Raw genomic sequence first — 13,061 nt, 5'->3', positions numbered from 1 at the left:
ACTATCTTTTAAGGCCTATTAAGCTATGTTTCGAGACCTGGTTCAGTGTTTCGCAACGCCAGGTATTTTGTCCGCAACGTGGGGCGCGATGGGACAATCGCCTGTAGGGCCGGCGGCAGTGGGGAGATGGGTCTTGGCAGCACGGGACCGAAAGATCTGTAAAATGCGCGTCATTCTTGGTGGCTTTTTTGTCTTCAACAGCCCAGGCCAAAAATTGGGGCCGTTATTTTCCCTTATCTCCATCTGAGAAATCCAATCAGTGCTTGAATCTAAGACTTGCTCGCACGATCTTCGACGGTTTGCCAGTCCACATTGACCTTGGATCGACCAGTAGATTTTCCGATAAAGCACCGCATACAACCAGTTACCATGGGTTGGTTTTGGGCCGATGCCACGCCTGCCGCTCCGGCGGTTTCGAAGCCTCTCAACCATCCTCAGAGCGGCGGCGATGCTGCCCCTCCTGTAAGTAGCTCACGGGTTACATTTCCCCCTGTTCTGCTCCGCAGGTCGTATCTGACAGCATTCTGAGCCTGGATGCCCTATGCACAATAAGAAGACCGTTGATGCCTTCGCCTCCGCTGCTCCAACCGCCGCCGCCGCTCCTGCTCCCGCGCCGCCCGCTTCTGGATGCCCCGTCCCGCACAGTAACCCTTCCGCAAATGCGGCGTTATCGTCATGCCCGGTTCCTCACGGTAGCGCCCCTGAGACCACAGCCGATAACCAACAGTCGTTTCTCTCCAAATTGAATCCCCTAAACTACATGTTCCATTCTATCTCGCAGGAGAGAGCCCCGAACCAGACTCATGCGCTCCCAACATCCAGAGACGAATCATCCATTCCCAAGGGTACTGGAGACGGAAACTGGGAGTACCCTTCCCCCCAGCAGATGTACAATGCTTTGCTGCGCAAGGGTTACACAGACACCGACGTGACGGCCGTCGAGAGCATGGTTGCGGTTCACAACTTTCTCAACGAGGGTGCGTGGGGGGAGATTGTGGAGTGGGAGCGCCGGTTCGGCAAGGGCTTGCTGCGCGGTTGGGAGGTCAGCAAGCGTGGGGAGGACAACGCCGACATCGAACTGAGGCGCTTGGAGGCTCAGGAGGGCGGATGGGAACAACCTACCCTGATCAGGTTCCAGGGGAGGCCCAAGGAGATGACGCCCAAGGCGGCTATTCTGCAGATGTTGGGACGGGTGTATCCTTCCAAGTTTGGGTACGTTTTGCGCTCTTCGATCGGTCTGTGAAATGTCATAGCAGGTTCACTAACATCTTTCGTCTTTTTCCAGCACCGAGCCTCCCTTTGATCGCCATGATTGGTTCGTTTCGCGCAATGTGAACGGGCAGCAAAAGGAGGTCAGGTATGTCATTGACTTCTACTCGGGGCCACCAGAGCCGACAGGCGAGCCTGTCTTCTATCTGGACGTTCGGCCTGCCGTAACCCCAACAGCAGCTGTGGAGCGCCTCATGCGTTGGGGCGGTGACGTCTGGTGGAAGGCCTCCGGGTCCGAAGTTAGGGAAGAAAAGAAGAACGCGCGGTCGTAATGCATTGGCCGTACTCCTCTTGGATAGAGCGTCCGGTCAGAGATTGGCAGGTCGGAACTGGGTGTTACACTGGGCGGCGCAAAGGGGCAACGGAACAGGGTTCGTCAATCTGTCTTCTTCCCTTTCGAGGTTTGCATTGTTTCCACTCCCTTCTCTTGCATGTACAAAACATTGGTCTGTTGTTGTATGATAGATAATCACGTGTGTCACGACAAATATACTTTTTTGGCTACAGATTTCTCTATACTCACAGGTATTCACCAACATAGGGAGTCAAAAGACAGGCATGGGGCCTTCGATATTGAAACTTAGAATTTTAACGACGGAACTCATCTAGTTTAACAACACTCTAGCGGCCAGAATGCCAATAACCATCAATGCCTCCAACAGGTGCTACTCCGAGTCATCAGCGTTCTAAAGCCGTACCACACCACCACAGATTCCCCCCTCAGGATACAAAATCTTTAACCACCGGTCCAATTACCAATGCAAAATGCTCAAATTGCTCCTCAAAGGCAATGGGGCACATCATCGGGCCCATCATCGGGCTCATCGTCGGGTTTATCATCGGGCGAACTCTCCTTCTGGCACGCAGTCTCGGCATCACACGCAGCCTTCTTCTCACAAGCAGGTTTGGTCGGCTCATCGACATCGCTGGTGCTGGTACAGCGAGAGTCTTCGGTGGCAACACTGAGAGTCCGGTCTTGATTCACGCCTGGGGGCGACGAGACATCACATTCGGTGTTGACAGGGGCATTGGTAGTGGATGGGCAGCTGTAGCTAGAGGCATCGTCGGCCTTCTTAACCTTGTCGCCATCGGAACAGGCCGAGGGGCTCTTGGTGCAAGCAGCAGCGGAGGACTGATCCATGGCACTTGATGGCCGGTGACGGTGAAGACTTGAGTAATCGACGGTTGTGGGCGAGACAGTCTCCTTCTGCCGAGGGCAACAGACTTTGAGGGCGGTAGGGGAATGAGTGTAGGAACGCAGAATGTGAGGATGTTGAGGGCGATGGTGCCGAATCGAGAAGTCAGCGTAAGAGTGTGTGTAGATTACTGATCTTGTTGTTTGAGAATAGCTGGTCCAAAATTTGGAAGTATGCTTGGGAGAAGAGAAGAGTGAGAGTTTGGGGCCTGGAGGAAAGGGATATTTAGGCATGTTGGGTCCCGTTGCCCTCCTTCCTAGTATTTGATTTCATGAGTGTCATGACGTTTATTGTCACCTTCGTGCCTCCTCCTTTTGGAGATCACGGTCTCGCATCATTGTCTCCGGTGGAAAGGGCAGTTGGTACACGGGTATTATTTGGAAGCTGTGGCTCGCTGAGAGATGTCTGAAATGGGATATTGCTGGTGTGAGCCAGTGCCAAGCCACCACAGCTGGTTGGCAGCTGTGGGTCTCTCAAAGCGGTGAACTGCAGATCCATTGAATTATTTTTGGGCAAAGAAAGATTGAGAGAGGTTGCTCTCTGCGCATTCGCAAGCCGAGCGCATTCCCGTCCTTTTTTTGCCCAACCGCCATAGTTCGACGACCTCCCTCCCAGTACTCGAGCTTTGGACATCCGACAGCCATGACAGCAATCGGTGGCTCACAAACACCATCAACTCAGCCAGCCCTCGACCAGGCGCCACCTTATGTACGGTTACACGTTACGCCGCTGGACGCCGACTTGCTGAAAGTATTCCTCTCGTCAGCGCTCCTTCCAAAGGCACGCAACATCTCCTACCACACCCTCGACACTTTTCCCGACAAGCGGTACGGTTATCTGGAGCTGCCAAGCGAAGACGCCGACAAACTCAGGAAGAAACTCAACGGCTCGATTCTGCGGGGCGTCAAGATTCGCATCGAGCGCGCAAAGCCCTCCAGGATCCCAGAACCTCTCGGCGACGAGGCAATGGCCAAAGAACAGAAGGACAAGAGGGTCAAGGACGACGCGCACCCAGCAAAAGACAATTCCAAAAAAAGAAAGCGCGACAATGACGAAATCAGCGGCATTGTTTTCGACAACGACAGGAAGGTCAAGAGGGGATGGACCACTGCCGACGAGCCAAAGGAAAAGAGGTCGAAGAAGGGCAAGAAGGACAGCAAGGACAAAAAGAAGAAACAGGAGCGATCAAAATACACGGATCATGCCGAATGTCTGGTCAAGACGATCCTGCCTGCGAATGCCGCACCATCGGCTGAAGACGACACCGGATCCAAGAGGAAGAAGAAGGGCAAATTTCGCGAAGTAGTTGTTCACGAGTTCGAAAATACAACGAAATTCCCGACCTTTCTCAAGACGACAGTGTCATCCGGCCCCTCAAAACCACCTTTGGAGTTTGTCGAAGGTAAGGGATGGGTGGACGAGGACGGCAATGTGGTTGAGGCTGTGACCGTGACCCCGCACCCTCCAACTTTCAGGATCTCAGCTCCTAAAAAGGTGGAGCAGAGCGAGAGTAAGAGCGAGTCGAGCAGCAACGACAGTAGCAGTGGTGAGGAGTCAGACAGCGACAGCGAGTCTGACAGCCCCTCTTCGCCCACAAAAGCAGCATCAACCCCCAACCACAAAGCGCAATCAAAACCTAGCCCAACACCACAACACAACAGTTCACCCTTACCATCAACACTCAGCCCTGAGCTTTCTAGACCTAAATCGTCAAGTTCGGTCAAGAGCTTGGCTATCAAAATCCCTCCTGCTACCCCGAGCGAGCCCAAGACAATACACCCTCTGGAAGCATTGTACAAGCGTTCTCAGCATACCGACGGTGAGACAGCCGAGGGAGGAACTGAGTCAAGGGGCTTCAGCTTCTTTGGCGGTGGCGATGGGGACAATGACAATGAGGATGCTGGTGCAACTGCCGATGGGCTCCAGATCCCCATGACTCCTTTTACACGCCAAGACTTCGAGATTAGGGGCATCCGCAGCGCAGCGCCTACTCCAGATACGGCACACCCAACAGGCGGTCGGTTTAAGCCATGGGATGACGATGATGAGGATATGGAGGACGATGGTGCTCATGAAGACTCTTTCCGCGAAGGCAACGAGCAGCCCGGTGCATCCACTACTCGGTCGGGTGTACCGGAAGGCGATAAGCCTGCCAGCGATTTTCAAAAATGGTTCTGGGAAAATCGTGGTGACCTCAACAGATCTTGGAAAAAGAGGAGGAAGACAGCTGGGAAGGAGAAGAGGTATAGAGAGAATAGAGCTCGGATGGCGCGAGCTATCTGATAGTTGTACTCGAAGATCTCGGATGGCCTATATATAACAAGCGTTCATAATAATCACAGGATTGGAAGACAAGACAAATCAACAACCGAGGCGCTTTGGCCTGCTACTTTTACATTATGTTACATCACCCCCTTTCATGATCCAATCCCAAGTAAACAAACACAAATTCAACACCGGGGGTTATCTGCCGTCCCATTCTAATCATCTGCCAGCCTCAGCGTTGAGGGCTTCGACACCACGCCCCAGTGTCCCCTTCTTCATCCTGAGCTTCTCCTGTCCCAAACTCGTCGTCCTTCTTGTCCTTCTTGTCCTTCTTCTTGTCCTTCTTCTTATCTTTCTTCTCCCCTTTCCCACGAGGGCAGGTCAGCGCCGTGATGGCTCCTGGTAGTGAACTCCCAATGGGCTATACGGCTGTGGCGCTGTTGTGCCCATCTCGGACCAGATGCTGTGCTGGGTGTCAGAACGACAACCCAAGCCTCTGGTTCCCTCACCAGAGCTTCCCACGGGCTTCCCAAGCTCAAGCGAGTCAAATTCGAGAACCGACCGGCGCGACACAGACTTGACCACCTCCTTGCCTTTGCCCTTGCCCTTGCCCTCGCCCTCGCGCTTGCCAGCCCCGACAACCGCCCCCTTCCCCCGCTCTGCCTACGCCGCAGTCGCAGACGTCTCGGCTGGCGTGGAAAGTGTGAGAGCCTGACTGGCACTCACGCCCCCCGTCGCCTTCCCACCGATCCAGGCTTCGTTATCTGCCAGCTGTTGACGACTTTGCCGTCACGCCGCCAGAGAAACCCGAAAACGAATAGCACAAGAACGGAGAGTCCCAAACTTCCCCAGAGCCAAACCCAAACACCAGTTTCCACCCCCTTCTTGCCCTTGGCTTGGCAGAGAGCTAAGCCAACGCTCATGAAGAGATTCGCAAAGAGGAGCAACGCCGCGATCCCACATCCAACCAGCCGTCCCCAGCTCTGGCGCATGGCGCCCCTCCAGAGCACCCTGGTTGCCTTTGGCAAGTCCCAGGTGTGCCTCCCATCGAAGGCGATGATGCCGCTGGGGCGGCGGAGGCTGGGACCCTCCCGGAAGTTCTGGCCAGTCGCCAGGCCTTGGCTCCCACTGGGGAATTCGCCAAGGCTGATGGAGACAAAGTCTCCATCGCTGGCGAGGGAGCGCGCGGCAGCACCCCGTGCTGAAGCGTTGGGGGAGCGCCACCAGCAGCAGCACGGGTCGCCTGCGCGCGGCCAGCCCAGAACTTCTCGAGTGGGCTCGGGGCGCGGCTGCTGCCACCAGCAGCGTTGCCGGGCGCTTGGAGATTTTGGGAAGCTTCTCAGTTAGTTAACAACTTGCCTCGTTTTATTTGGTCTGAGCTTGTAGCAATCAACTTACCGATGACGGGGCGGTTGGTGTGGCTGTTAATCGCCATCCCAATACCCCCATGGGTATCGGATCTGTCTCGACCCATATCTGTCATCTCAAACTGCTCTGGCTCGTGATTCTAGCCACGCTCTGTCCTTTGGTTTGTCATTCTTTTGGTTCAAGTTGTTGGACTTTCTGTTAGCTCCAGTTGCTTGTGATGCTTACAGGTGTATGGAATCAGATCCGAATCACTGCACGCACAGGAACTTCAAGTATTGAACTGGCCTCAGCTGTCACCGGCTAATGTTGATGAAATGCGGAGTGCTGGGTGCTCAAGCTTACCCGATTCCTGGTTGATGGCTGATCTCTTTGGGGGGGTGTTCTTGCTTGAGATCGATGTTGGAATAGCACACCAACTGATGTCGATGATGGGTGGAGGACTGGGGCTCTTTAGCTTCAGACCTTTGGTTTGATTGTCTCGTAAGTTCTTGCTCCTATCGTCCTTGCTGTTGGCTTCTCTTGAACCTAGTCGTTCAACTACTCAAGACCGGAGTCGACATGCTTCCGGTGCTGGAGAAACGTGCTCTTCGGAGTGCTTGGATTCGGGTAATTCAAACTCAGAATCGTATTGAAGGCTGGGTAGAGACTTTATCTGCTTGTAGAATCAAAAGGGCCCGTGAAATCGAAAGGTGAGCAGCAGCTGTGAGAACTGGTGGTCAAGATGTGAAGTCTGATTCGATTCGGAACAAACTCAGGAGGAAATGAACGCTCAGCTACTGGCTTGGATCAATTCAGAGACTCAAAAGAGATAGAAGTTGTAGGATGGTGTGATCAAAGCTGGCTGTTGTGGTTCTTGATTCTCGAGCTGCCCAAGTTGAATGAAAGATTGGTACGCGGACCTCGGAGCTGTATCTGCTCAGGGGTTTAAAGGCAGACAGAGAGTGTATGAGCTGGCGATCGAAGCTCGGAGAATCGAACCCGGAATAAATCAGAGGAAGAGGAAGACTTGAAGATGGAGTTAGAGCTTGTGAGGAACTGACGATGCGAAGAAGGGTCCCTAGAGCTGGCGGCCTCGGGGTAGAATTCGAAGCCGCAAGTTGAGAATATGAAATTCTTTCTCGCTGGTCGTGTAGAGGACTATAACGAAGCGTTATTCCTGTGGTCCTCAGAAGTGAGACGTGGGGAGAGTGGATAGGGCTTGGTGATACATGGCTACGGTGTATAGGGCTTGTTAATACGCGGCTATGATGTATAGGGCTTGTCGGTACGCGACTACAGAGTTCAAAAGCTTCAAATGCGGCTATCAGGCGAGGGGTGTCTTGAATTGACATACACATGATACGCGACCATAGAGTCTAGCAGCTTTCAATGTGGCTATCAGGCAAGGGGCTTCTTCAGGTGAATAACACATGGACCCTCAATCCAGCTGAGCGACTAAGCCACTTATTTCGAGCAAAGCCAGGGGAGCAAGTTTGACAGACGCCCAAGATAAACTATCCTTTCCCCCAGAACCTTGCTGCATACCTTACAAGAACTGCATGGTACACTTCAGCCTGTTCTACCTATCGCAGTACAACTTCCAGATTTGACAACCTTCGTGTTTTCATAACATACTCTCGGAATATATGAGGGGTGATTTCACTTCAGACCCACTCAAACTTCTGCAAAGGTTTGCTGCTGCAACATGTGGCAGGTATTTAGTGATCTTCATGCTCGTGATATAAGGAGCGTAATTTCACCAGGGCATGGAGGCCAGCTCACCCACAAGTGCAAACAGTCATGCGGAGGCTGCAACAAAATTGTCATGGTGGGAATGATAATAGTCAGCATGCAATTGATGGCGGATGTCTTTCATTTGTATAAGCAGTCCTTGGGTCTTTTTATCCCTGCCAAGACCAGCCCCTGACCCAGGGGTTGATTGTTTACACAACAAGCATCGATCAGCATAATCGTGGGGGATAAGCACGATAATTAAGGTCTCTAATTTAGAGTAACACCTCTAGCATATATTTTCTTTATTTTCCCTTGTCTCAGAAACTTGAATTATGTAGAAGATAAGATATTTAAGATGAGAACCCAAAGACAGTGCCTGTACCAAAGCTCCTCGACTTCGTGATGGAAGGTCTGCTACTGATTCAAAATACAACTCACGCAGTTGAATGGTATAGCGTAATGTGATAGGTTCTTAAATTAGTATATCGATTAACAATTGGTGTTCTGGTACATTAATACAATAATCTTCAGGACTGGCAATGGCCAGATACCATGCAAATTAAAAAGGCGAGACACAGATGGCAACTTGTTGTGGTTAATCAGCCAAAAATATCTAGCTTTTTTTTATCTCTACCTGAAATTTAAGGGCCCAGTTGGTGAACTCATCCTTTTGGCCATCCCATGGTTTGACGAGCAGCTCCGAGGCAGCAAATGCATCAAAGAAGCATTGGTCCATTAGACGGTCAATCTCGTCAGGATCAAGGTCATAGAAAGCCATTGCAAGGTTCCCAAATCTTTCTGGGATTCCCTTCAAAAGCGCCAAGACTTCATCAAGGCGAGCAGGAACATTGGAGTCTGATGTTGGAGGGTTGTGCGGCAATGGCTTGAGCCTGCGCTTAGCGGCAGCTTGGTAAAGTAAAGAGGTCAGGCGTAGTCGCCTGAGACATGATTCCAAACGATCTCTGATTTTGTGTGGGTCGTCTCGTGGGATGTACCTTTGAGAGTTCATCAGGTCGTCCAACATGGCCTGGGTGCTTGCATTCGCAGAGAGGGAAGCAGACCCAAGATTATTGGTGATCCCTGCAACACCATCGTCGCCCTCGTCATCTTCATCCCCGTCGTCTCCTGTTTCCTCGCCCCACTCTTTCAACTCCTCCATAACATCCTTTAGCGTCTCACGTAACTGGTCGACCTTGTAGACCAAGTTGCCGCCGAATCCCCGCTTGCAAAATGCCATCAGGTCGTCGCACGCAGCCCATAACAGACCAGTAGCGGCAATGCTGCCCTTGCCGCCGGCTGCACCAGCCGCTGCATTCTTTTTGCCATCTTTCAAGATTTTCCCGTCCTTGGGAATCTGGGATAGCAGGTCACGAAGCTCCTTGAGCACGCGGGCCACCTTCCAAGCCAGATCCTTCTGAATTGCCCGTGTATACCGTCTGGCTGTGCATTCTTGGGAAGAAGCTGCCAAACCAGGAAGGGGACCAGCTATAAGCTCTCGTAAAACTTTGGTGATGGCTGTTGGCGTGAAGGGCTCATTGATAACAAGAAGAGAGATCTTTGTGGCGTGTGCTCTGATGAGGGTAGCCGAATCGTGTGCCAATGAAAGTGCATCGAGGGAACCAACTCCTGGCGACTGATGAACTCCTGGGGAGGCTGTGGTACTGATTTCCTGGGAGCTGAGACCCGAAACAACTACTTCAAGTTGGCCGATGAGGGTGAGCGCACCCGACACAACGGTGGTGAGTGTTTCGAGAGCATCGCCGGAAGACGGCATGATGCTAAATGTGATGCCGCTACAGAGAATACAGCTATGTACAGACGGGACTGCTGCTTGCGAATTCGGTTGAAGCTAGAATGTCAGCGGCGGGTTGTCCGTGATGAAGATGGCGGGGCAGCAGCTTTGAGCTGGAGTTTTTTGCCCATCTCTCTTTTAGTGGGGTTACCCCACGTTTTTGGGCCCTTAAGAAATAAGCACTGTTCCGGCAGGCAAATTGTCCCCCAAGGTTCTCCTTTCACGTGACCAGCCACCCCTCCCCTGACTGCTGCCAGGTGTCTCAAGTGCAACTTGAACTGGGGCTGGGCGGGAAGTTGGCAAGCTGTCCTGTGTCCGAGGCTGGAACTGCAAGTTTGATGACACAGCTCCGTCCAGTCTTGATAACCTAGTGAGGCTTTGAGATTTCAACATCCCCTGGGGCAAAAAGGTAGCAACAAGTCCCCGTCACCCGTTACCCAATTCAGGCCCCGAACAATGCGCAGGACAGGCGCATTGGCGCTTTTGGGCGCCATTGCTCACGGCAGTCTCGCTGCATCAGAGAGCTTGCCGCGGGGCGTTGGACCCGAGTGTACGTCCCCTTCTTCAAACTTCCATTAGCCACAGTCGGGATGCTGCTGCTAACAGCAACCTGTCTTGTGACGCCGTAGTTGTCAAGTTCTTCGAAAGTAAAACAACCTTTACATGCATCGGCAATCCCTCCATCACCCTCAAGGCGTCCCAGGTCAACGACAACTCGTGCGACTGCCCCGATGGCTCGGACGAACCTGGGACCGCCGCCTGCGCCAATATTGACCCCCTATCTCCAGAACAGCCGCTTCCAGGCTCCGTAACCGGCACCACCAACACAACCGCCGCCCTCCCCGGCTTCTGGTGCGCCAATGCCGGCCATGTTGGAAGCTACCTCCCCTTCATGTACGTCAACGATGGCGTCTGCGACTACGAGCTATGTTGCGATGGCAGCGACGAGAACACTCATGTCGGTGGTGTCCAGTGTGAAAACCGTTGCGATGCTATTGGGAAAGAATATCGACGTCTGGAGGAACAACGGAGACAGAACAAGGAGCGGTCGGCGAAGAAGAGGCGCACGTTGGTCAAGGAGTCCCGTGAGCTGCGCCGACGGGTGGAGGTTAAGATTGCGAACCTCAAGACAGAGGTGCGAGACCTTGACGCCAAGAAGGCAGAAATGCAGGCCAAGTTTGATGAGGTGGAACGCTCAGAAAGAGGAAAGGTCGTCAAGAGTGAAGGCCAGGGCGGCAAGCTGGGTGTTCTCGTTGGTCTGGCCAAAAGCCGCGTCAATGAGTTGCGAAATACGTTGGACAAGGTCATGGACCAGCGGGATGATCTTCAAGACAAGGTCGACCAACTGGAGGACATCCTCACCAAGCTCAAGGAAGAGTACAATCCTAACTTCAACGATGAGGGCGTCAAGGCTGCGGTCAAGGCCTGGGAGGACTACGCTGCAGGACAGCCCAGCGAGCCCAAGGGAGACCTCGCCGACTCCGATATCATGGAGGTGCTAAAAGATGATAGTGAAACATCTGGAATCAATTGGGCCGAGTTTGAGACTGGCGAGGCGAGCGATGTTGACGTCGGTAAGTTGGTCAAACCTGCGTCCAATTTTCAGACACGGAGGCTCAGCTAACAACCGGTAGTGTACAACTGGGAGGCCTATCTTCCAGTGCCAGTCCGCGACTATGTTCACCAGAAGCTCAACCTCCTCCGGGTTTGGGCGATCGAGAATGGCATCCTTGCTGACAACCCTACCAGTGGCGGAGAGTCTCGTTTGGTCACAGCCGCAAGGGAGGCCCGCGATTCTGCCACGAATGCACATTCGGTAAAGCTGGGCCAGCTGGAAGAGGAGCAGCGGGAGCTCGAAAAGGACTATGGCCCTGATGATGTTTTCCGTGCCCTGAAGGGCAAGTGCATCAGCGGTGAGGCTGGCGAATATGACTATGAGCTCTGCTGGTTCGACAAGACCACCCAAAAGAGTAAGAAGGGCCATGGGAATACCAACATGGGCAACTTTGTGCGCATTGACAAGGAGTTTGTGGATGAGGAAGAGAGACTTGACGGCAAGGGACTAGGCAAGGGCCAGAGGTTGGTTTTGCGGTATGAGAATGGGCAGGGGTGCTGGAACGGGCCCAACAGGAGAACCGACGTTTACCTTGGCTGTGCTGAGACAGACGAGGTCTGGCGCACGGTAGAGGCTGAGAAGTGCGTGTACAGGATGGAGGTCGGCTCCCCAGCTGCCTGTGAAGATGTTCAGGAGCCCGACGTGCCGATTAAAAGCGAGCTATAGAGACACGATGGGGGATGGTGTGGTCAGGCGCGTGTATAGTGAAATTGTATTTATTTGGGTATATTACGTATAGCGACACTTGCAAAGCACAATTGAAAGATACATTGTTTGTTAGTTCCCTGCAGCAGCCAGTTTCCTCCGCTTGTTGCGTTCCTCTTGCTCAGCAAGCACCTTGGCAGTAAGCGACGCTGTCATGGCATTGTTGATGCCACTCACCCGGTGCGAAGTGGCTGACTTGGGCGTTGCTTTCGCAGTGTCCTCTTCTCCTGTCGCGGAGCGAGTGCCATTGGCCTCGTCGGCCTTGCGTTTCTTTTTGCTGGATGACTTATCCTTCTTTAAACTGTGCGTCAAGCCCTTTGCACGGAGGGCTTCGTTTCTTGCCGCTAGTCTTTCCATGTCGGACTTCTCAGTTGGCAAGATAGGGATGATGTCCTCGGAGTGAAACGGCTCGCTACACTCGGGACAGACTTCTTCGTGTATCTGTTTGATGGCTGTTTCGGCAAAGACATGGCCACATGGAACAAGGTACACAGATTTGGTGGATGCCCCCAACTCCTTTAGCGTCACCGGACAGGCCCATATTCCCTTTTCCTTTGTTCCAGGGGATGTGTACCGTTTGACCTTAAGCTTAACAATATCTCGAAGAGATTTGATACCGGTAGATGCGAAAGTAGCCTCCGGGGACTCGCCGTTCGCTGACTCGGTGGTTTTGGTGTCATCGCTGTCGCCCGGCATCAGGCCCTTGAGAATGGACTCGTAGTTGTAGAGGCGACCACGCCAGTCAGACACGGCATTTTCGAGATCCAGACGCTCCGAGGTGAGGGGATCATGAGTCCAAGCGTGGTTGAGACTCTCGTGTGCGGTTGCTTTGAGCTCGCTTACTGTTGGCGCGCGGGCTGCGTCTTTGACCAATTCGCGCCTCTTGGGAATGGAGCCTCCATCGTTTCCCATGGTAAGAGCTTCTAAGAGTAAGCTCGTTGAGAGCGCAAGGCTAGTGGGTTTGATTTCTGTGGTGGAAAGTTGAACTTGAGGATCTGAATACTTGGTGTAGAGGAGTGCAGCATGGCCGGTTTGCCGCAAACCATTACCGTCTTCCCAGCACGCCAAAACGGGCACTAACATGCATTCGCCCTAGTGACAGCGTTGCAAGAGTGGGGCCCCAGTGCAACTCAACTGC

General features: G+C 53.0%; 7 protein-coding genes across 7 annotated transcripts; 3 read left to right on the top strand and 4 right to left on the bottom strand.

The window, feature by feature from the left end:
• Positions 1-369: 369 nt before the first annotated feature.
• CYC3 (holocytochrome c synthase) lies at positions 370-1,781 on the top strand (the record flags this gene model as incomplete). The annotated part of the gene is made up of 3 exons (XM_062872626.1): positions 370-462; positions 530-1,212; positions 1,286-1,781. The coding sequence occupies 3 exons, from the start codon at positions 370-372 to the stop codon at positions 1,539-1,541; spliced, it is 1,032 nt and encodes a 343-aa protein (XP_062732093.1). The 3' UTR covers positions 1,542-1,781.
• QC761_0064520 (uncharacterized protein) lies at positions 585-1,310 on the bottom strand (the record flags this gene model as incomplete). The annotated part of the gene is made up of 3 exons (XM_062872627.1): positions 585-1,027; positions 1,123-1,237; positions 1,267-1,310. The coding sequence occupies 3 exons, from the start codon at positions 1,308-1,310 to the stop codon at positions 830-832; spliced, it is 357 nt and encodes a 118-aa protein (XP_062732094.1). The 3' UTR covers positions 585-829.
• A 269-nt stretch (positions 1,782-2,050) lies between the features above and the next one.
• QC761_409680 (uncharacterized protein) lies at positions 2,051-2,698 on the bottom strand (the record flags this gene model as incomplete). The annotated part of the gene is made up of 1 exon (XM_062879244.1): positions 2,051-2,698. One exon carries the CDS (start codon positions 2,696-2,698, stop codon positions 2,051-2,053), a length of 648 nt encoding a protein of 215 aa, XP_062732092.1.
• Positions 2,699-3,107: 409 nt separating this feature from the next.
• Positions 3,108-4,748, top strand: QC761_409670 (uncharacterized protein; the record flags this gene model as incomplete). Its single annotated transcript, XM_062879243.1, has 1 exon — positions 3,108-4,748. One exon carries the CDS (start codon positions 3,108-3,110, stop codon positions 4,746-4,748), a length of 1,641 nt encoding a protein of 546 aa, XP_062732091.1.
• Positions 4,749-8,424: 3,676 nt separating this feature from the next.
• On the bottom strand, positions 8,425-9,694 carry QC761_409660 (uncharacterized protein; the record flags this gene model as incomplete). Its single annotated transcript, XM_062879242.1, has 1 exon — positions 8,425-9,694. The coding sequence occupies exon 1, from the start codon at positions 9,583-9,585 to the stop codon at positions 8,425-8,427; it is 1,161 nt and encodes a 386-aa protein (XP_062732090.1). The 5' UTR covers positions 9,586-9,694.
• A 217-nt stretch (positions 9,695-9,911) lies between these two features.
• Positions 9,912-12,008, top strand: QC761_409650 (uncharacterized protein). The gene is made up of 3 exons (XM_062879241.1): positions 9,912-10,153; positions 10,233-11,177; positions 11,238-12,008. The coding sequence occupies exons 1-3, from the start codon at positions 10,060-10,062 to the stop codon at positions 11,882-11,884; spliced, it is 1,686 nt and encodes a 561-aa protein (XP_062732089.1). The 5' UTR covers positions 9,912-10,059; the 3' UTR covers positions 11,885-12,008.
• rtf2 (Replication termination factor 2) lies at positions 11,996-12,835 on the bottom strand (the record flags this gene model as incomplete). The annotated part of the gene is made up of 1 exon (XM_062879240.1): positions 11,996-12,835. The coding sequence occupies one exon, from the start codon at positions 12,833-12,835 to the stop codon at positions 11,996-11,998; it is 840 nt and encodes a 279-aa protein (XP_062732088.1).
• Positions 12,836-13,061: the final 226 nt, after the last annotated feature.

Source organism: Podospora bellae-mahoneyi, chromosome 4 (genome assembly GCF_035222275.1).
Source record: "Podospora bellae-mahoneyi strain CBS 112042 chromosome 4, whole genome shotgun sequence".
In the NCBI taxonomy this organism is placed as follows: domain Eukaryota; kingdom Fungi; phylum Ascomycota; class Sordariomycetes; order Sordariales; family Podosporaceae; genus Podospora; species Podospora bellae-mahoneyi.
Note: the sequence above shows the minus strand (reverse complement) of the source record. Positions and strands in the feature narration are given on the sequence as shown.